Source organism: Clarias gariepinus, chromosome 22, assembly GCF_024256425.1.
Source record: "Clarias gariepinus isolate MV-2021 ecotype Netherlands chromosome 22, CGAR_prim_01v2, whole genome shotgun sequence".
In the NCBI taxonomy this organism is placed as follows: Eukaryota; Metazoa; Chordata; class Actinopteri; order Siluriformes; family Clariidae; genus Clarias; species Clarias gariepinus.
In genome coordinates this window covers 16,141,330-16,165,666 of record NC_071121.1, presented here as the reverse complement: position 1 = coordinate 16,165,666, position 24,337 = coordinate 16,141,330, and the positions used below count along the sequence as shown (strand labels likewise).

Below are 24,337 nucleotides of genomic sequence, written 5' to 3'. Positions count from 1 at the left end.
CCGAAAGAATCAATTCCGGATGAAACAGGCATACCGAGTCCCTTTCGAACGAAACTCTGACAGAGTGAAAAAACAACGTGTGGAATATGTTCAGGTATGAGTTTTGATATTGTATAAAGTATTGTGTACCATCACAGCATGGCAGTTTATGCTGCCATTTCAGCACTCTTGAACTGTGGTTCAGGGTACCGATTGACTTTATTGTGTTATGTGTTTTGCAGAGAATCTTTGAGATTGAAGGACGGCCTGTTTCCCATGAAATAATCTTTGTGGATGAGGCAGGTTTTAACCTGACCAAAAGAAGGAAAAGGGGGAGGAACATAATTGGCCATCGGGCTATTGTAAATGTCCCTGGTCAGCGTGGAGGGAATGTCACTATGTGCGCAGCCATCAGCCAACTAGGCGTACTCCACCGCCATGTCGTACTAGGACCCTATAACACTATGCTTCTCCTTGCTTTTCTTGATGGTTTAAGACAACATATGTTCCAGCTGGACTACAGGGAATCAGCACAGCCAGAGCAGCCTCACTACGTTGTTGTGTGGGATAACGTCAGCTTCCATCGCGCTGCTCTGGTTCGTGACTGGTTTACCAATAACCCAAGGTTTTCTAATATCTTTCTGCCTGCATACTCTCCCTTTCTAAACCCGATAGAGGAGTTATTTTCGGCATGGCGGTGGAAAGTGTATGACCGAGAACCTTATGTCCGTGTTCACCTCCTTCAGGCCATGGAAGAAGCCTGCCTAGACATATCAGTAGATGCATGCCAGGGGTGGGTCAGGCATGCAAGAGGATTTTACCCCCGCTGCCTGGCTAGGGCCAATATAGCCTGTGATGTGGATGAGATTCTCTGGCCTGACCCAGACCAAAGACAAGATGCTGAGGTGGAATAATGTTTTTTGGTGTGTTGTACTGTATAGTACATGAATAAAAATGTGCCACTGTACATACATTGGTTGCGTCTTTTGTGTTCATCATGTGAAAAGGTTTTTGAAGGGGAGAACCATAAGCAACCTAATTGTTTTGGAACTATTGTTTTGAATTAATTGTACCAGTGTGCAAAACTCTGTTGTAGTGTGTGTGTTTTTGAGGGCTTGTGTTTGATGTCTGAGGGCAAAGTTTGGTTTTTCAGCAAGAGTGAATAGTTTTGAGTGTAGAGCTTCATTTTGACCTGAAAATAGGATGTTTGGGAACTTAAGTGAGATGTTATGGATTTGTGTTTACTGTTGTGAGAATATGAGGCATAGTTTCAAGAAATGTGTTTTAGCAATCGAGAAAAACTGTAAAAGCATGAGTTATCCAAAACATATATACACTTTTTACAATCCATATAGTTTCTTTTGCAGATGTTTTTGCAATTTGAGCCCAAGGCGTACACTATTTAAATGTACATACCGTTTTTTTTTTTTTTTTTCACAGCCTGAGTGCAAACCCACTGGTTTTACAGGTTCCAGCTGTCAGTAGACGATCATAGGTTTGTTATATGGTATCTGCGGTCAGTTCTAGGAACTTTCATGGCTTTGTTCATGCTTGTCTATTTTCACTACAGGACTAAATATTTGTAAGATATTACACAGGTGTCAGGGAGAGAGAAGTTGTTGAAGGTAAGAGTATTTTATTACCTTTCTATAATGAAACATTTTTCCTAAAGGAAATCCAGAACTTTTTTAGAGTAGACTGCTTTCAGATGTTATTTATTATAAGCAGTATATGAACGTTACAAGCTAGAAATTTTAAGAAATATTAAGATGCTATGTTTATAGCATAATCTAAAATGATTATTAAAGGGTTATACAGTACCTTATGTTGATGATATGATCATTGTCTTATATACATTAAGGATGTCAACAAATATTGATGTGTACAATATTTATTTTTAGGGATATAATACTAACATTAATGTTCACATCTGCTGACGTGTTGATGGATTTTTGTAATTCTGATCCTACATATCCAACTGATCACCAGTTTATCATTGAGTCTAAATGCATACAGTACTTCATGCGTGACACTCATGAACAGTGTTGTATGCAGGAGTATGCAGCTCCTCTATGTAATGTGTCCTAGGTCAAAAGCCATCCAAATTGTACAAAGATGTCTGGGTGTGTGTTTGTTTAGGAATGTGTCTTATTAAATGATTATAGAGACACACAGTGAAATTTCTATTTTGTTTACAAATATGTTATATGCAGTATATGTCTTTATGTGGTATGAATTAAAAACCAAAAACGTAAATGCAGGACAGAAAAGAGCTGTTTGTTTGTGTATGTTCTGTAAATTCTTACTTGAGTGACTTATTGACTAATTCAACAGGTTTGTTTAAATGTTTCAGGTTTCAGCTTAAATGTATCATATTACATTCATAATAATATCATATTACATTCATAATGAATAATTTCACATGAACCATTGTAAAGATTATGCATATGTTTGTTTAACATACTGTAAATGTGCTCTTTTTATAATTTGCCTTAAATGTCATCCATCCATGAAAAAATTAATACACATTGCATATAAGGTGTTCATAATTTTCATAAAGAGTTTGTAAATTTTTATTAGTGAGATTTTTCTAGTAAGGGTACAAATGTGGAATGTGTGCAAAACAAACAGAATCTCCGTATCTTACAAAGTAATCATGTTGTGATATTTAATCCTATTAATGTAATAAATTTTCTTTAACCTCCTGAGACCCCAGATATTTCTTCTCAGTAATTCTCTTTATTAGCACCTGATAATTATACATTTAGGTTTGGTACAATAATTTTGCCTAACTGTGCTCATATTAGGATTACACAAGGATATACAGACAATATAGTTGGAATAATATTTTATGGCTTTATACTGAGGAAATTTGGGCCTCAAAAGGTTAATATTTTACAGTATTTCAGTAGCAAATGCTAAAACCTATTTCACAACAGGACTTGTTAAATGTAAATTGAAATGTATATTTTCAAATTTAAAAAGCATTCAAGACAAAGTTTTTTTTTTAAATAAAAACCAGCAATCCTGCCCATCTTTCACTGAGAGAAAGGTACCCATAAAATATTTTTGGCTTTTCAATAACAATAGTGTACAAGTCAAAGTAGAATATGTTATGTATATGGTTAGGAGTTCATGCTGCAACCGCTAGTTACTAAGACCCAAGAAACATGACAAAAATCAAAGCCTTAAAATTTAAAGCATGTGTCTATTTTCAGGCAAGATGATGGCATAATGGCATGAGAATTGTGGCCTCACACCTCCTAGTTGAAGGCTAGAGCCCACCTGTAATTTTTTTATGTTTTCTGCATGCTTGGTGGGTTTTCTTCAAGTGACCTGGTTTCCTCTCACAGTCCAAAGACATGCAGAGTAGGCTTACTGGCATTTTTAAATTGCCTGTAAGGCCTGTGTTAATGCTTGTGCCCTGAGTTGGATTGGCACCCCACCCAGGTTGTACCCCGCCCAGTGCTTCTACTCACCTGGCATAGGATCCAGGCCTCCTGAAACCTTGTACATAGAAAGTGAGTGAGTGAGTGAGTGAGTGAGTGAGGGTACTTCAATGTTTCTTTTTGCTTGTTTTGCAATGTTTCGTTATATGCCAAAAGTTGATACTTTTTATTAACTATTTGTTTCTTTTAATATTTAATAAGCATGGTTTGTCTGTACAACAGTATATAAAATTTCTATAAAGTCATATTTTTTATACATACATACATACATAGATACATGCATACAAGAATTTGATCAGGATAATTAATTCCTTAAATTCCTAGGGTCTCATGAGCCCACCAATTATTGTAAAAGCTAAGTAATCAACCTGGTTTTGTCACTCTAGCTTTGACATGTTTGTGTTTTACACTTAGAGATGATAAAGCCACATTCCCGTGTTAATCTCTGTATTTATTAGACATGTCTGGGCATCTATTCCACTTATTCATCTTTAAAAATACCGCCCATCAGTTAGAACAATTATATTTTCCACTCTAGGAAATGACTCAGTTCAAGACTTCTGAAGAACAAACTGGTGTCAACAACAATAACTTGTGCAAGTCTGTTTGACTTACATTACTGTATATTAAACAAAGTTAAGACAAATAGTTTTCATAAACTGCTCCATTCAGAAATGAAATACTGTAAGTCTCTGTTTTGCATGCACGTCAATCAGAAATAAAGTACTGGCCTTTTAAAATCTGGTTACTCACGGTGTAAAAAGGAAAAAACGTTATTACAAAAATTCCATTCAGACTGTTGGCTATATGGTGGCTAAAACCTTTTTGTTTGTTTGTATGTGTATGCTAGTGGTTTACCCATAGCTTCACCTGCATAGTACATGGACCTAATAATGATCATTTAATCAAATAAAGATATATTATGACATAAAATGTAATAATAATTGTACATAATTATTAGATAATACTGTTACATTTGTGGAACTCCTGTGATGTTCTTACATCCAAAAAGTCTTTAACCAAATTAAACAATTCTGAGGTGGTTCACCGAAAAAACACACTCTCACGTTGGTCGACAGGGTTTGTCTTGATGTGTTTCCAAAACCTTAAGGCGTGTTGAGTTCACCTGCTGGTTTTCCTCATGGAATAACGAGTTTAACAAAAGTCTCCTCTGAGTCCCATTTTCTACCTTATACTGACTTGATACCTTTGAGCTGATCTTCACTAGAATAGTTCTTCCACCCAAATGACCTAACAGAATTTCTGATATACTATATAGTAATTCGAGGTCATTGTGTTTACATATCAGACTATTTCCTTTCTATATTGTGTTTTAATTTTAGCCCGGAATAATATTGCCATTGCAGGGGAACACCCAGATTTGTATATGGTGGCCTGGCAATAAGCTGACTTGTTTTGTGACAGATCTTTTGGAATTATACATTATTTTAAATAGGCAATAATATAATTGGCAAAAAAAAAATAGATAAATGATAATTTATATAATAATAATAATTATATATAAGATTATATATAATAATAAAAAAATATTATATAATAGTGTATACTGCATTAATCAATAAGGTTCCAACCTTTTTTTTTTGACAATTTTTTTCAAACCCATTTTTACATGTAAAAAAAAATAATTACCACCATAATACCTGGAATTTACTACATACGACGGTGAGGAATTCTGTCACTTCCTGTGCCATACGTTAATTACTTTTGAAAAGATCAGGCTTTGCTGGAATGTTTGTCCTTAGCAAAATGAGCTTTGTGGCCTAGGGAGGGGCTTTGCTTACACACGTTTACTGAGTGACTTTCCTTTAGTGCTTTGCTCAAGTAGTTTGAAACATCTGTGTGTGTGTGTGTGTGTGTGTGTGTGTGTGTGTGAGGGAGGGAGGGAGGGAGAGAGAGAGATAGAGAGAGAGAGACAGAGAGAGAACCAGAGTGTGTGGCTTCATGCAGCATGCTGAGAGCGTGGACATTTATAGATGTATTTAATAGAATAATAGAAATAACAATTTCTGTCCAATTTCTGTGTTTTGGTAAGAGTAAGCTGTTCAACTGGTTTGTTAAGAATACGACCTTGTTTAAGTAAGTAACTTTTCATTTATTTGATTTGATTATCTATTTTTTTTCTTTTATATATATATAAATAATATTCTTTTATATATATATATATATATATATATATATATATATATATATATATATATATATAAGAATATTATTTATATATATATATATATATATATATATATATATATATATATATATATATAATATGGGACAGTCTCTGGGATCTTTGCACATTTCCATTTTACATAAATCTCTCCAATGACAGAAGGAAGTGACTATCTAGCATTCGTTTCTCCATCTTGATGTAACCACTGGCTTCATTAACACAGTTTTTAACTGTTTTGTTTGTAGTTGTGAAAGAGTGCTACTGCTATCTGTATGTGATAAAATTAAAAGATCTTTTTTGGTTCTTTTGCCGAACAAGTTTCTGCAAACAGCTTTACGTAACCCTTAGCTTAAGCTTACTTATCTAAATATACACAGTCAAGTAGAACATTACAGGAAAGTGTAACGGAACATTTAAAAAGAATTATATAATAATTATTTGCTAACCATGCTGCAGTGTGATCTAAATACATTTTTGCATGCCAATAACCACTTAATGCTGTATTAAAAATCCATGGACTTGAACTAATAAGAAGGACTTGTACTTAGGGGGGAAAAAAGAATTAAATAATATCTTATGTTTGCTGTAGTGTTATGAGGACGTTCAGACTACAGGTAAAGGTGTTTTTTGATGGATAAGCCACTTTTTACTTTACTATGTCGGTAGTTCTCATTGTGGTATATAGTGTATGAGACCTGACACTGAGTTTGGGTTGGTTATTTTCTATGGTATATGGTAATTCTCTGGTAATGGAAATCGTTTGGCAAGTAGAATGTTTTGACCAAATTAGATGGCCATTTAAACAATGAAATTTACTTTAGGGTCTTTTAGCCTTTAACAATGAAAAGGCTTGAATCTGGAGACCTGTTGTTACACTCTGAAATATATTGTTTCTTTTTTGTGTCTGAGGTGATACAGTTTATTTATTTATTTTTACAATTGTTTGCACTGGAGCCTTCTTTCTTTCATTGTTCTCTTGCTATTAACATTTTTTATTTGACAAGGCTGGTGGGTCTTTTAGTTGTCTTGTCCTGCAAACACATCATTGAGATAGAATGCCTGGAATGAGCCTTTGGCATGTTTACTGTGACTGGGATTGTTCATTAGGTGCCATGCAACCATGGATTTTCCTTCAACCTGGTAATATTGGTTGGTAACCTACTACCTTCAACCTCCAGAGCTGGATATAATAGATTGGACATATATATCCAGCTCTAGAAAAAATAAATAAATAAAGGAGACACTGCAACTTGCTCCAGAAAACTTCTGGAATGTCATCAAGAAAAAGATGGATGGTCACAAACCATCAAGCAAAGCTGAGCTGTTTGCTTTTTTGCAAAAAGAGTGGTATAGAGTTACTCAACAGCAATGTGAAAAACTAGTGGAGAGCCAAAACGTATGAAAGCTGTAATTGCAAATCAGGGTTATTCCACCAAATACTGATTTATTAGTGTTATTTAGCCAAAGCATTAACCCTATTTTTAACAAATTATTTGCATTTTTTTATTTGAGTTATTAAAGCTCAGCAAATACTGTGATCTTGGGTTATTTTGATGTGTTGCGATGCTGTCATTTCCTTTAAATATACATTCTAAATAACAATTATATTTTACATTCAGGAGAAATATTGTAAGCAGTTCACAAAAAAAGTTCATGGCACCAATACATGCACCTGAAAACATATGAAACTAATTATGTTGCAGTGGTATAAATCTCAGTTCTGTTTATATGTTTCAATTATACTTCAGTATGTGATAATATAATTTTGTCTTAAGATAAGGCCTTCTTCATCTTCTTCTTCTTTGTCTTTCGGCTGTTCCCTTTCAGGGGTCGCCATGACGAATGACCTGCCTCCATCTAACCTTATCCTCTGCATATTATTAAAAATTTTTTTTAAAGAATAGATAAAAAAGCTATAGTGGTTCTGTAGGACAAATGTAACATTCTGCTTAATAATTATTACTGCCAAGTTATTATTAATGACTAAGTAATCATTACAAGTAATTAACTAAAGGATCTTTAAAGTTAATACTGTAGAATAAAAGATGTGTAAAGGAAAGATACTCCTCCATTCGTGCATGGTTATATGGTTTAAATTTTCCCAATTAGGGGTTTCAGCCTTACCAGTAATACAACTAGTCTGAAAAGATCTGCATTTACATGCTCAAAGCATTTAATTAAATTGTACTTTTTTTTTTACATGCACAATGTGTTTCTTTTCAGTGTAAAGCATTAAATTTGCTATAAATTTAACAGAAGAAGAAGAGTCTTTTTTCAACATTGTGTCTGAGGAAAATTGTTTGCATGATTGCTGTTCTTTCTAATTAAGCCGCAATCTCAGGAGCACATAGAGCTCTTGTACTTTTGAAACAGGTGGAAAACAAACATATACTGTACTTATTAAGAACAATAAACTCCCCTTCTAGAAGCTCATCAGTTCACTTAATGTTACCCCCACATAGGGCAAATGTACATAAAAGGAATATATTTATCACAACATAAGAAAAATTAGTGTATCAATACTGTATTTACATAGTTAATAATTTCCTTCCAAAATGATTATTAAAGGGTTATACCTTCTCTCTAATTTGAATAAAAAAATCTCCAGTTTGTTCTTATTCTGGTGGTTACATAGTGCATTTTTTCTTCTGATTGAGTTATTATTGAAATTAGTAAATAAAATATTGGGATCCATGTCAATGCAGCTAATAATTCTAAGTGTTATCTGTTGTTCCAATTGATTTTTACATTGTAAAAATGTTAAATAAATTTAACAGTAAAATACTATGTAAATGCTACTGGATAAAACTGCATTTCACAAAACTTGCGATAACCATAGAATTTACAGTAAAAAACTGTAATTAGTTTTACAGAGTAAGACCTTAAATTTAACAGTTAAAAACATATGAAAATATGGTTTATTGCAGTAAAATGTATGATATACTGTATTTACGGTAAAAAGCAAAACATTATTATGTCTTCGTCAATTCAAGCATTATGGACATGACATTATGTGTTATGGATGTAACGTAACTCTTAGAGAAGATTTTTTTTACCAATATACTGAACCATTAGTTTATATTTTATTAAACCCTTGTTGATAGAGGTTAAAAATCAGAATAATATCTGTTTATCTTTTATATTTTAGGCAAAATACACATGTTATAGATGTGATGATCTTTTTTAGGAATTCTTCAAATTAAAATGCACAACCAGAAGCATTAATCGGCTATACCCAGATAATGAATGGATGCCTCTTCACAGAACCTAAGATTACGGTGGCCCTGAAGTGCAAAACTAATTAACAAAACTGAAAACAAAATAACAAAACCCAAAACAAAATAACAAATTTAAAACCAAATTAACAAAACGGAAAACAAAATAACTAATATCTGACTGGCCGAGAAGTGCAATACAAATTAACAAAACGGAAAACAAATTAAAAACCAAATAACAAAACCCAAAACAATTTTTTTTGGAGGGGGGGGAGTTTTGTTGTTTTGTTTTTGGTTTTGTTATTTTGTTTTCGGATTTGTTAACCTGGTTTTGAATTTGTTAATTTGTTTTCCGTTTTGTTAATTTGTATTGCACTTCTCGGCCAGTCAGATACAAACCGGAAAAGGTAGGTATACAGTAGTTTGTGAATGAAATGCTTACCGCTAATTGGACGAGACATCTTTCATTTAAGATATACAGTCAGATATTATATACAGTCAGATATTAGTTATTTTGTTTTTTCCGTTTTGTTGATTTGGTTTTAAATTAGTTTTTTTGTTTTGGGTTTTCTTATTTTGTTTTCAGTTTTGTTAATTTGTTTTGCACTTCACGGCCACCGTATAAGATAGTTACTTTATTATAATTTTCCAGTGCCCATTCTTGAGGAATATACTGTATACTGTTATGGATGTGACATTTCTGAAAATGGCACTTACCTAATTATGAAAAATCATGCACTTAAAATAAAACAAATGCTTTAAAAACTTGAAGAAACACATCACATAAGTATTTGAATCATCAGATGTTGACATATCTGTTATTATAGTATAGTAAAAAATTAACTTTGGTAAAATATATTGTTATTGAAAGGTTGTTTTACAGAATTGCCCTCTTTACATGCCTTATTACATGTGCCTGTAATAGGTGTGCCCCTAAATCTTATATCACTCCTTGCTCACTCCGAAGCTCACTAGGTAGGCTGCCTCTCCTTCTGCAGGTGTGCGAAGGGGCGGGGCTGCTGGAATGGGCACCGGCTCAAATTCAAATACAAATTTTATTTGTCACATCTAAAGTCATACACAGTACGATATGCAGTAAAATGTTTACACGACCGCCAGTGACCTTAAAAGTAAAAGCTTATTTATAAGAAATAAATATGAATAAAAAAGTAGAAAATAAAATTAAATAAAAAATAAAATTTAACTAGGTGAAAAAACAAAGTAAAAATATTTCTGTACAAATAAAAATAAAAATATTTTGTGCAATAAAAATATAGAAAAAAATTAACTTTTTGTATAAATAAAGAATAATGACTGGGGGAGGGGGTGCAAATATGCATGAAACTGACTTATTATTAAAGTGACTTGTGTGCATCATCCAAGAATGAGACATAAAAATGAAGTGCTCGTGAATGTGTCCATGAGTGTCCAGGATGAGTGCGAGAGACAATGTCATGATTGTGGATGTTTTAAAAATGGTATTAGTCCTGTGTGGTGTTGTGGTTGAGAGACCTTGTCGCCTGAAGGAAGAAGCTCCTCCTGACTCTGACCCTGATACTGACTCTCTGTGTTGGCCTTCCTGACCACAACAGAAAGGATAGTCCATTGCTGGGGTGTCTGAGGGCCTTCACGATCTTCCTGGCTTGGTCCAGCACCACTTGCTGTAGATTGAGTGCAAGTCAGGAAGCTCGAAGCGGATGATGCGCTCAGCTGATCGCACCACCCTCTGTAGGGCTCGCCTATCCTGCATGGTGCTATTCCCGAACCAGGTTGTGAAGTTTCCCGTCAAGCTCTCTATGGTGCAGGAGTCAACGTTTCTAAGTACCTTGGAGGGCAGCCTAAAGTCTCTTAAACATCTGATGTGGTAGATGCGCTTTTTCACCATGGTGTTGATGTGACAGGACCATGACAGGTCCTGCGTGATGTAAACACAGAGGTATCTGAAGCTGTTCACTCTTTCCACTGGGCTCCTGTTGATGATGGGGGTCTTTAGTTCCTCTCGTGCTTTGTACTTAAGTCCACTATTAGCTCCTTTGTCTTGCTGACGTTTAGGAGGAGATTGTCCCTCTGGCACCTTTTCTTCAGATTTACCATCTCCTCTAGGTAGCCCGTCTTATCGTTGTTCGTGATTAGGCCAACCACTATGGTGTTGTCAGCAAACTTGATGACGGTGGTGGAGTTGGTAGTGGCCATGCAGTCGTACTGTATGTGTACAAAGAATTCAGCAGGGGGCTCAGAACACAACCCTGGGGGGCTCCAGTGCTGAGAGTGAGGGAGGTTGAGACATGTCCGCCCATCCTTACTGCCTGTGGTCTGCCAGTTATGAAATTGAAGATCCACTGACACATAGATGAGCTGAGTCCCAGGTGCTGAAGCTTGGTGGTGAGTGTGGAGGGAATTATGGTATTAAATACTGAGCTGTAGTCAATAAAGAGCATTTTAACATAATTCCTTTTCGAGTGTCCAGGTAGGTAAGTAATGTGTGGAGAAGATAAGAGACGGCATCATCTGTAGAGCGGTTCGGGTGGTTTGCAAACTGTAATGGGTACAGTGTGTCAGGTAGTAAGGAGATAATGAAGTCTCTGACCAGCCGTTCAAAGCGCTTCATAACTACTGAGGTGAGGGCTACAGGGCAATAGTCATTGAGGGAAGAAGGATGGGGTTTCTTTAGGACAGAAACAATGGAAGACGATGATTAATCCCCACTAATGGGTGTAGGTACTAATGGGTACTTCTCCCCATGCTATAAAATACAGCAGGGAATGTAGAGCGGGGTCTGTTGGCTTATCAGTGTATAACTAAAAGAAGTCACTGAGCAAAGTCGTGAGAAGAAATCGGGAAAGAGTCGCACGCGAGGGGGGCAATGGAATGTGCCCCAGGGACTTCATGAATGGTATTCCGCCCTTTGATCCCAGCGGCGAGGACAGCCGCGAGCATGTACCACTCTGCATGCCAGCGGGGCACTGCATACCAGACCTGCACATGTACACCTTTCCTTCCCTTTTTACCTTTTTCCCTCCTTTAACCCTTTCCTTCTCTTTTATCTTAAATAAAATTACCCCTTTTCTGTAAGACATCGCCTTGTGTCCATGTTTGTTATTGCCGCCCTTGTGCCAAACCCAAGCCCTAAAACTTTTTAAAATGTCCACCCTGACTACCATATTTTTTACTTTAATTTTTCTTAACGTAGATCTCTTTTGCTGTGACGTGTGTTGACTAAGAAGTTGGTGGGAATCAGTGCCCAGCCCAGGTTGATGGGATGAGTGTACTTAGGATCATTGATGCTGGGCTCCTGTTCACCTTCATTTCTATTGGATATAGTCTATATGTACCTTCGCAGGGTAAGTAGCCTGGTCATAAAATGTCTCACTGGATGCTTACTGCATAATCCTTTTATACTGGGTGCATTTTTTAACTAATACATTCTAATAACATTTTATGTAAAACGTGTTTAATAAATGTGTATTTACACAAAATTATACCTGCAATCATTTTTAAACATATTGAGTATAACCATTTTATTGTTTTTCGTTTTTAAAATGAACCCAGCATTGCAAACTGATATAGATTTTTTTAAATAGTTAGCTACTGTATATTAGTATGACTTTTATTAATTATTCAAACAACAACAACTCCATCTTCAACAGATTTGGCACAATGGATAAAACAGCCTGCAGCTGGGTTTGGGTTAATAGTGTATGCATTTTAGTATTAATAATAATTCAGTTTAAAGCCTTATCAGCCTCTGCCTCTAACAGTTTTAGTCCCCTTGACATGACAGCTACCTATTATAGTACAGTAACATATGACATCTTCCTGTCCATCAACTGAGCGGGTGTCTGTCAGTCATTACCTAAGATTTATAACATTACAGAAATAGGGGACAGAACCAGAAAAAGTAACCAGCTTTCCACAGTTTTCCACATACATTATCTTTTCAACACAAAGCAACACCAGGAACGAAGTGTAAATCGTCATATCTTTCGGCTTAATCATGCTTAAAAAATCTTTTGAAAATAGTCAAATTACTCGTTGCAGCCACTGTATAGGACAGAAAATATCTTCACTTTACTCATCATGAAGTGTTGATATTGCTTTAAAATCTGCCAGCTGTGTGTCGTGCAAAATGTGTTTTTGTATGTCTCAAAATGTTTTTTTTATTGTTTTCTGTTATTCATGATTAAACCTGAAAAAAGGTCACAGAGCTAAAATAGTAAATGTATAAGTTTACGTGTTTAATGTATTCCTTTTTTTTTCATTTTATAATGTGATGCAAAACTAATGATCAGTTCAAAAAGAAAATTTTACAAAATTATATCTCCTGCCCAGTAAAGTCCCTGTTTTAAAATGTTTATATTGTTTGTACTGCACCAAACAAAGAAACATTAAAATTACGAGAATTGTGTTAAGAACCTTATTAAAGCCTGCAAGTCCTGCTGAATTGTCAACTTCATAGATAAAATGTGGTCGGAAAAAAAATAGAAATAGAGATCACTTACAGGTGCATATCAATAAATTAGAATATCATCGAAAAGTTGATTTATTTCCGTAGTTCAATTCAAAAAGTGAAACTCATATAGATTTAATACACACAGAATAATATATTTCAAGTGTTTAGTCCTTTTAATTTTGATTATTATGGCTTACAGCTAATGAAAAGCCAAAATTCAGCATCTCAGAAAATTTTAATATTGTGAAACAGTGGGCCAAAGTCCTCTTTATTCCATTTCATTTGGAAATCAAGGTCTGGAGGAAGAGAGGAGAGGCACAGAATCCAAGTTGCTTGGTCCCTGCTGGTGTTGGTGTACTGTGTTTTATCAGGTCCAAGGTCAGTACAGCCGTCAATCAGGAAGTTTTAGAGCACTTCATACTTCCCTCTGCTGACCAGCTTTATAGAGATGCTGATTTCGTTTTCCAGCAGAACTTGGCACCTGCCCACACTCCCAAAAGTACATATATCTGGTTTAAGCATCATGGTATCCCTGTGCTTGGACCAGCAAACTTATTTCATCTAAACTCCGTAGAGAATCTATGGGGTACCATGATAAAGAAGATGCAAGACACTAGACTCAAAAACACAAAAGAGCTGAAGGCTATCAGAGCAACCTGGGCTTCCATAACATGTCAGGAGTGCCACAGACTAATCCCCTCCATGCCACACCGCATTGCTGCAGTAATTCATGCAGTCAAGCCCTGACCAAGTAATGAGAGCTATACTGTACATGTTCATACTTTTCAGTAGTCCAACATTTCTGTGTTAAAATTATAATTTTTTTTTTTATTCATCTTAATTTTAAAGTCAAATTTTCTGAGATACTGAATTTGGGGTTTCTTTAGCGGTAAGCCATAATTATCACAATGTAATAACTTGGGTTGGGACTAAACAGCTGTGTGGTCATATAAAAACAAGTTTTTAGTGAGGCAAATTGGAAAAAGCTGCTATTTGCAAGAAACGAAAGGTTAGACTTTAGCACAATGGAACAAGGTAATATGGTATGTTGAGTCCAGATACTAGAGTGACTATCTTTTCAGGAGTGCATAAACTAATGCACACTTCATGCCCAACATACAAGCCTCTGGAGGCAGTGGTATAATCTGGGGTTGCTTCAGTTGGCCAGGTCCAAGCTTAGCAAATGTTATGCTGTTTGAATGTCATCAGAATGTGACATCAATGGATTTCTTTCCCCTGATGGCTTGGGCATATTACAGAATAACAATGCAAAGATTCATTTGGCCAAACTTATAATGTGAAAAAGTATTTCTGGGAACATAAAGATTCATTTTCACACATTAACTGGTCAGAGTCCTGATCTTAGCCCCACAGATAATCTTTTGAAACAGACATGGCAAATGTGCACTACAATCAAAGCTGATGGTGGCCCAATGAAATATTAGAATGTGCAATATTTTGTCTGTGTACCAGAAACATGTTGACAAGATAAAATTATTGCTAATTCCTTGATTTTGAAAAGGTTGGTAGAAACAAAAAGAATTTTCAAACATAAACTTGCTATGAGTGGCTGCCTCATCAGCCAAATACAGTACCATTCATTCCACGTAAGTCAGGACTAATCTCTCGATGGATTTGTAGCAAACATCAATAGAGACTTGAAAATATTGTCAAAGATCTAACCACCACACAGTAATTTTCAAATGTGCTACTTCATTCTGTTGGTAATTTGACAATAATACACAATTTTTGTGATGTGGAAGTGAATTTAAAAGTTACAAATAAATAATATGCATCTTTAAAAAAATTTGGATGGATGATGCTCCATTTACTCAATGGATGATCGTTCTTTGTTATGATATACACATGATTTAAAGCTGCGCATGTGTATTTCTGTGATATGCAGTTCTTTAACTATACATTCTTTAATTTAAAAAAGATGTCCTGAGTAGTTACATTAGAAGTGGTACACTCTACAGTATAGAATATAATAAAAATACCAATAAAGAACAAAATAATAATGATTTTTTTAAAGTGACTAACAATATGATTATTATATGTTTCACATGCATATTTTCCTATTTCATATTTCTTCCCATGTTCCTTATTTTTTGTATTTCTCCCCCCCGCCTCTCTCCCTTTAAAAAAAGCTACTGCACTGTAATTTTATGTAGAAATGAATGCACATACAGTATATTTATGATATTTTTTTTAACCTATGACAACAATGATATTTTAAATCTCAAATAATTTTTTGATATTTTTCCTGCAGTGGAGCAGCCACCCACAATCACAGCACAGTCTGTGGGATCAATTGTTGCACTTCCAATTGATCATAATTTCACTTTGACATGTGAAGCCACAGGAAATCCAAAACCAGTGTGAGTCCAGCACATGACATAAACATATGATGTTTTTTTTCCCTCTATTATAAATCCCACAGATATTTGTACAGCTTAGGTTTGGTGGTATTTATTACAGTAAATACAAATTAGGTTGGTTAAGAAGTCTAATTTTTGTTGTATGAATTTTTTAATTAATAGGATTCACTGGACTAAAAATGGCCTGAACTTTAACCCACATAATGAACCAAGACTCAAAAGCTTTGAAAACAGTGGAAGTTTTGTTATTCCAAACAACAAATACCTTGCAGAATACCAGGGTAAATACAGATGCTATGCATCCAATAAGTTGGGAGTAGCAATGTCAAAGGAAACACATTTCATTGTACCTGGTAAGTTATTTTCCAGAAATATCAGTGCTGTTGCTTATTACATGATATATATTGCTGATAGGACTTTGCGTTTTCTAACTATTCATATTTTTTCCTTTTTGCAATTTATCCAAAAGCTTCACCAAAATTTCCAAAACAACATGTACTGCCAGCTGTGGTTAAAGTGGGGGATCCAGTGGTTTTGGAATGTAACCCACCAGAAGGCATTTTACCTCGCAACCTTTACTGGATGAATATTGGTTAGTAATTTTTAGATTGATGTAATAAGGATTATTATTGTGGCCTCCCATCTCCAAGGTGCACCAGTCAGTCACCAGTCCCACCTTCAGGTGTGGAATTTGCATGTTCTCCCTGTGCTTGATGCGTTTTCCCGGGAGCTGTTACCTCCAACAGTCCAAAGACATACAGTGTAAGACATGCAAACTGGAATGTCTAAATTGCTCATAGCGTGTAATAAAGTATGTGAGGGTGTGCATGCTTGTGCCCTGCTATGGAAATTGAGGTAACCTGAAGAAAAACCACCAAGCATGAGGAGAAAATGCAAACTCCATGAATCCTGAGGATGCGGCACCTACCCATGGATGTCAGCCAAGGGAGCAAAATTGGCTGTACTTACCTGGCTAAAGGCTGATTTGTGCTTCTGCATTAGGTTTATCCCTTGGTCTCATGTAGCCAAGTGCCCTATTGCGTAGCCTGACATGGACCTCCCCAGAAATGCAACTGCATGTTGCAGTGACACAGATCACACCAACTGTCATTTGTCCACCTAGTAGTATTTTCAAGTTAAACATTATACTGACCTTCTCCTCCAATGTCTTCACTCATTTCTGCAGTGCAATAATTTTAGTCAAAGTAACATCTATAGCTCTAAGTCTATTAGCTACAAGTCCATCAACCTTTATTCAGTTTCATTTGCCATTGTTTGTAGTACACCAAAAAAACCTCAGCAGAGTGTATTAAAGAGACTCAACTTTACCCTCAACAGTTAATGCTAGTTAAGGTTAGGGTTGAGTAACACAGGTGAAAATTATCAACAAAGTTGGGTGAAAAGTATTACATGCTTCCTCCAAGACATCCACTGCTGCTTACTTAAACACTTACAGTAAACAAATGTGCTATCCACCATATTCTGCATGCATCAGCTCAGAGACCATGATTTGCTTGTGTCATTGGTGTTTATCAAGATAACACTTGCTGTACTCAGGAAGTACTTATTATATGTGTTATTTTTTATTGATTAATATTTGCTGTTTTTATGCACAAATCTCTAAAGGGCTCTAAAGGGTACACAAATCTCTAAAGAGCAATGTTTACTGTATCATAAAACGAAGTGTTTTTTACACAGCTGGTTTCTTGGTACTGTTTGCAGGTCTTCAACACATTGAACAGGATGATCGAGTTTCCATGGGGTTGAATGGGAACCTTTACATTTCAAATGTGCTAGAAAAAGACAACCGTAGCGACTACTGCTGTTATGCGTCTTTCCCAGGAATTCGCACGATTGTCCAGAAAAGTCCCATGGCTATTGTGGTCATGTCCTGTATGTCACACTCTTTATTTTATATGTCTCATGAGATATACATTGAATAATTAAAAACCTTTTTAAAAACTGATGTTTGTAGCAAATAATCTCTTATTCTGGAGTAGAATATTAAAATAAGACAAGCAATTTTGTTAGTGTATTCTAAAATGTAGTCCCCACAAATAATATTGGTTTGTTTTTTGACATTATTGTTCTGGTGCAGTTATTTAATAAAATGCTTGCACTTATTACACTTTTCTCTGCAGCAAACTCAACTGGTGAAACAGATGTCACAAGTGAGTCAAATATCTGTTAAATTAGTCTTTTTCTTTTAACTGATTAACAAAGTTACTGATTACCTTGGTTTATATTTGAGTTACATATTACAATATTAATGTTTGGATTTTGCATTGTCAGTTTCTAATAGAAAACCAAATCTTCTGGTGCCCTCTGGTGATCTGTCCCAAAAATATCTGGTGCAAGGACAGGATCTTGAAATTGAGTGTATTGCAGAGGGATTGTAAGTTTGCGCTCCTGTTGTAAAATCTTAGTTAACTCTCAGAAATAACATTCAGAATTATCAGTGTTAGCATTAACCTTACCTTACAATATACAGAAATGTGCATGACCTGCATTATTTTAGTTCATACTCTTTCTATTAGCCCCACACCAATAATAGAATGGAGCAAGACAGAAGGGAAATTACCACAACGGACCAACATCAAGAACTATGGAAAATTGTTGATTATAACAAATGTCACAGAAGATGACAGTGGGAAATACATGTGCAAGTCGAAGAATTCTGCTGGTGAAGCCATTCATTTGTTCGACATTGCCATAGAAGGTTTAAATTTATCCTTATTCTGTTTGTGCATGCATCACATAAAAATTACTAAATGGAATTTTAATGAGGTTTACACAGGTGTATTTGGCCGAGCTTACTGTAAGTTAACATATAGGCTTTGTTTCATTGCAGTCAGCCAACAGGAGGGAAAGATATTTTAATTTAAAATTTAAATGGAAAATGCCTTTATGTCATAACAAAACCAACCTTGGAAAAATCATTAGTTCATCTCAAAATTCAACAAAAGGTGTTGTGCATTTAAACAAAGCGCATTTATAAGTGTGCAATTAAATTCCACGCGAATGATATCACATTTAGTCTGAAATAAATTTATATGATTGTAATATCTAGAAGAATAATTACAAAAAGTGTGCAAATAAGAGATGAAAAGAGAAATACAATCTAATAATTTGTCTTGCCTAACATACCACTTTTATTTATAAAAATGCTTACTAGTGGTTGGTCTAATCACATGGGCTAAGGATCAAAAAAAAATTTTCAACACATTTCACTTTTGGGGAAACTGCAGATGTTCTGAAATACGAAAATAAAGGTTAAATTACAATCTAAGAATGACCTGGTGTTTCTAGTATAGTTCATCGAATTACCACAGTTTTTAAACAAGTTTATGTAACTACACAGGAAAGAAAGTATTGCTTTAATTTGGACATTTTCAAAATCACTGTCCTATTTTTTCCCCCTAGAGCCGCCACGCTGGGTGCAAGAGCCAATAAAAAATAAAGTAGCACCAATTGGATCAGAAGTAAGCATAGGATGCAGTGCTTCAGGAAAGCCACCACCCACAATCACTTGGATGAGGAATGGTGAACCTCTCCTAGGTACGTTTAACATATACACACAAAAAGACAAATACCCTCATTAACTATTTCACACTACTTCACACAACTTATTTTGCTAAATTAATTTCCTTTGTCTGAACTAAATGTTTAATTTGAAAACTGCTACAAGTTGCACAGCTTTCTTTTTAGATTTAGGTTTAATTGATAACACAATGTAGCACATTTTTTGTTCTTGAATAGTAATTGTTGTTTCCTATTAGCTTACTGTACATTTAGAAAACTTGTAAAATTGGTACAATTTCCTTAAAACTTAGTTTTCCCGATCAAGACAATGAAACAGTACAGTATTTTTGAAATTCACAAAGTACTTATATTAAATTTTTACTAGAAAAACGAAAGTCTTGGGTTTCGAGTACCAAGTATCATGTATCACGCATGCGCTTCTTGTTTTGACGCACAACTGAGCTTATGTGTTTTCCCTCTTTTACACTGTGGAACTGTGGGTATCGTCTCCCCTGCTGGGTCTTGAGTGCGCGTCTCTCACTGATATAATCAACATTTGTGCACGCGTGTACTGTTTACTGTAACACTGTGAACACTTGTAAAGCAAAAGAAAGTCTCATTAGAAGGTTTAAAATCTATTCATTTATTTCTACTCTTTTTCAAGGTAAAGTGCAGGTTAATTTGTTTTATTTTTATTTAATATTTTGTATTCATTATTTTTATTTTTATTTTTTTTTGGGCCATTATTTCTTATGGAAAAACTAAATTTGATTTACAAGTGTTTTAGAATACAAGCCCACTTCCGGAATGAATTATCCTCGTAATCCAAGGTTCCATTGTAGATTCTGCAGTCCTATTTGCAGATGTTTTGCACCATGGTCTTCACAAGTTTTCAGCTTTGTGATTTCCAAGGAATCCTCAAAACACTGCAACAAAGCTGTTTTATGCAGCTTTTTGTTTCCTGGTAAGCTAAGGATATTCCATTGTACTCCATTATTTTCTTTATTTGTGGGCCTTAATTGAAAAATACTTGTGGCACTTTCTCTAAACATTGCTACATGCACACTTTCATCTACTAAGTTTCATAGCTTGAGTCTTGACGTCAAAACTTCGGCTTTGGACTTTGTGAGACCAAGGTCTCTCACCAAGTTGTTGAGGTCTTTCTGGGTAGGGTAGTATGGGTTTCTCCCCCCTGGTGCATCTCTGTAACCTGAATCAAAAAGTTCATCCTCTTTTAAAGTGTTGCTCTCTTTTGAAGACAGCTGATCCCTCTTTGCAAGAGTAGGCGCAGGGAGCTCTGTGCTGTGTGAATTAATAGTTAGTAAAACTAAGTTTAAGCAAAACTCATATATTTTTTTTTTACTTTTCTATGCAGATACAATTAGGAAATAACACTTTTAGGAGAAAGACAAGAAAAGTCAAAATTTTGTTACACAATTTGTTATTTTATTCAAATAAGTTAACCAATATAACTATTGTGTATTAGCATAAGCGACTCTGGCAGTTTTAATAACCCCTAACTTACAGAGTACAATAATAAAATTCATTTAAATTAAATTTTGTAACAATTAAATAAATTAATTCCAAATAAAATCAAGAAATAAAAAAATTGAGTAAACTTTAGTTTATCCGGTCTGTGCCTCCAAAGTTTTCAGGAACACAATGTTACCTGTTGTGTCAACAAATACCACTGTAAAAAGGTGGGCTTACAATACAGTATTAATTAATTCAGAATTTATCTAGCTGAAGATTTTACAAAGCAGTTGGGTTGCTTGTTCATTGATCAGTGAATTGGTTAGGCAATTTGGTGAAGCTTAACCTTTGGATCAGTAACTCAGAGACTTAACCCACTGACCTACCACCGGCGTCAGTTTTCAGATCTTATTATTGTTACCAGCATGCCATGCCACTTAGCAAACATCATCACAAACTGTTAAACAGACCTATCACATCCATCATAAAAAAAGGAAAAATAAACACTGTCAAGCCATCATGGGGCATCCTGCTATGTATTTTGAACAGACAATTCCTTTCATTTCATTCACATACAGTAAGTCTCATATTTCCCTTAATAACTTAGTGTCTATTGTTTTGATTGGCTGTTGCTGCTTTTGTTTTTATCTTGTGTTTGTATTGTGCTTCCAGTTTTATTATTCTGGCTTAGTATGTTTTAACTGTAATTGTTTTAATAAAGAAAACGTTTGCACTTGCATCTACAGATCATTCTAAAAAAATTAGCATTTTGTGATAAAGTTCATTATTTTCTGTTCATTAATGTACTGATAAACATTAGAATTTCTTATATTTTAGATTCATTACACACAACTGAAGTAGTTCAAGCCTTTTATTGTTTTAATATTGATGATTTTGGCATACAGCTCATGAAAACCCAAAATTCCTACCTTAAAAAATTAGCATATTTCATCCGATCAATAAAAGAGTTTTTTTTAAAAAGTTAACAAAAAAAAGTGTTTTTAATACAAAAAAAAGTCAACCTTCAAATAATTATATTCAGTTATGCACTCAATACTTGGTCGGGAATTCTTTTGCAGAAATGACTGCTTCAATGCGGCGTGGCATGGAGGCAATCAGCCTGTGGCACTGCTGAGGTGTTATGGAGGCCTTCGATAGCGGCCTTAAGCTCATCCAGAGTGTTGGGTCTTGCATCTCTCAACTTTCTCTTCACAATATCCCACAGATTCTCTATGGGGTTCAGGTCAGGAAAGTTGGGAGGCCAATTGAGCACAGTAATACCATGGTCAGTAAACCATTTACCAGTGGTTTTGGCACTGTGAGCAGGTGCCAGGTCAGGCTGAAAAATGAAATCTTTATCTCCATAAAGCTTTTCAGCAGATGGGAGCACGAAGTGCTCCAAAATCTCCTGATAGCTAGCTGCATTGACCCTGCCCTTGATAAAACACAGTGGACCAACACCAGCAGCTGACATGGAACCCCTCACTGACTGTGGGTACTTGACACTGGACTTCAGGCATTTTGGCATTTCCCTCTTCCCAGTCTTCCACCAGACTCTGGCACCTTGATTTCCGAATGACATGCAAAATTTGCTTTCACCGAAAAAAGTACTTTGGACCACTGAGCATCAGTCCAGTGCTGCTTCTCTGTAGCCCAGGTCAGGCGCTTCTGCCGCTGTTTCTGGTTCAAAAGTGGCTTGACCTGGGGAATGCGGCACCTGTAGCCCATTTCCTGCACACGCTGGCTCTGGATGTTTCTACTCCAGACTCAGTCCACTGCTTCCGCAGGTCCCCCAAGGTCTGGAATCGGTCCTTCTCCACAATCTTCCTCAGGGTCAGGTCACCTCTTCTCGTTGTGCAGCGTTTTTTGCCGCACTTTTTCCTTCTTACAGACTTCCCACTGAGGTCCCTTGATACAGCACTCTGGGAACAGCCTATTTGTTCAGAAATTTCTTTCTGTGTCTTACCCTCTTGCTTGAGGGTGTCAATGATGGCCTTCTGGACAGCAGTCAGGTCGGCAGTCTTACCCATGATTGCGGTTTTGAGTAATGAACCAGGCTGGGAGTTTTTAAAAGCCTCAGGAATCTTTTGCAGGTGTTTAGGGTTAATTAGTTGATTCAGATGATTAGGTTAATAGCTCGTTTAGAGAACCTTTTCATGATATGCTAATTTTTTGAGATAGGAATTTTGGGTTTTCATGAGTTGTATGCCAAAATCATCAATATTGAAACAATAAAAGGCTTGAACTTCTTCAGTTGTGTGTAATGGATCTAAAATATATGAAAGTCTAATGTTTATCAGTACATTACAAAAAATAATGAACTTTATCACAATATGCTAATTTTTTAACTTTGAGACAATGACAAGCAGTTCCATATACTTCAGTGGCCTCTCTTTTAATACTAAACCTAAAATAGCAGAATCCTGAAACATGGGCCTGCAAACATGTTACACAGTTTTATTAATAAAGCAGCACAAATTAAATGTGTGTGTGTGCGTGTATGTGTATGTGTGTGTGTGTGTTTTGGGGGGATGTGCAGTCAACTACAACCTTTCATGAGGGTTATTAGGATTGTTCTTTGTCTGAACCAGCCTGATGTAGTAGTGCAAACGTATTTAACCATTTTTTTTTTATTAAATCTGTTGGTTATGGCCAAGAAATTTTGCTTAAGCACACACAGATGAAGTAAATTGAGGCAGACCTACTGTACTGTAAGTAGTAAGCGGTGAGCTACAGAAATAATGCAAAAGTAGGCGGATTGGATAAACAGAATTGTCCCCTGAGATTCCTTTTTTCATAATTTATAAGCAACCAAATAGCGCCTGTGAACAATTGCTGATATACAGCACATCCCTGTTTTTTCCAAATATGCTGTTCACAGTTTAATTACAGTAAATGTGCACAGTAAGGTTTTTACAAGTACATGTCAGTATTTAGACCAGGTACAAAATTACACATTCAATGGAACACTTTTTACAGACTTACTTGTAAACCTTTGTATGTTGGTTCATGTGGGTGTTTGCTAAAGAAGTGGCATGCCTCAGTGACATGCAATTCTGACCTTGGACAACAGCACATTTTTTGTTTGATACTGACATTTTTGAGAACGTCTCATTTTAATTGATATATAATTCTTGAATATTAAAATGTATTAAGTTTGTATATGCTGACTACTATACCAGTTTACTTTAGTAAATTTAACCACAACAATCTTTTTTTTTTACAGAATTCGACTCATCCAACATCATAGTGCAAGATAACACTCTTATCCTTTACGAAGCAAATAAAAATAATAGTGCAGCATATCAGTGTGAAGCCTCCAACAAACATGGCAATATACTGAGCAACACAAACATTTTGATCATAAGTAAGTAATGGTAATCTGTATTACACTAGTATACTGTAGACCTGAAATATAATTATGGGGCCAGGGGTAGCTCAGTGGTTAAGGCATTGGACTACGGTTCGGAAGATCCCAGGTTCAAACCTCACAACCACCAAAGTTGCCACTGTTGGGCCCTTGAGCAAGGCCCTTAACCCTCAACTGCTCAGATGTATAATAAGATAAAAATGTAAGTCGCTCTGGATAAGAGCGTCTGCCAAATGCCTAAATGTAAATAATTATGTAACTCCCTCTGTGTACCACTTCCCATAAACAAGCCCAAGAAAGTTTTTCCAAG

General features: G+C 35.5%; 1 protein-coding gene across 1 annotated transcript in view; it reads left to right on the top strand.

The window, feature by feature from the left end:
* The first annotated feature begins 1,526 nt into the window (after positions 1 to 1,526).
* Positions 1,527 to 24,337, top strand: part of chl1a (cell adhesion molecule L1-like a) — a 41,041-nt gene continuing 18,230 nt past the window's right edge. The window contains exons 1-11 of the mRNA XM_053483369.1: positions 1,527 to 1,604; positions 12,022 to 12,172; positions 15,554 to 15,662; positions 15,825 to 16,015; positions 16,132 to 16,254; positions 17,385 to 17,555; positions 17,804 to 17,833; positions 17,955 to 18,057; positions 18,200 to 18,381; positions 19,086 to 19,220; positions 23,884 to 24,024. Of these exons, the coding sequence (XP_053339344.1) occupies positions 12,091 to 12,172; positions 15,554 to 15,662; positions 15,825 to 16,015; positions 16,132 to 16,254; positions 17,385 to 17,555; positions 17,804 to 17,833; positions 17,955 to 18,057; positions 18,200 to 18,381; positions 19,086 to 19,220; positions 23,884 to 24,024 (1,267 nt within the window). The 5' untranslated portion in view covers positions 1,527 to 1,604; positions 12,022 to 12,090. The remainder of the gene's footprint in view (positions 1,605 to 12,021; positions 12,173 to 15,553; positions 15,663 to 15,824; positions 16,016 to 16,131; positions 16,255 to 17,384; positions 17,556 to 17,803; positions 17,834 to 17,954; positions 18,058 to 18,199; positions 18,382 to 19,085; positions 19,221 to 23,883; positions 24,025 to 24,337) is intronic.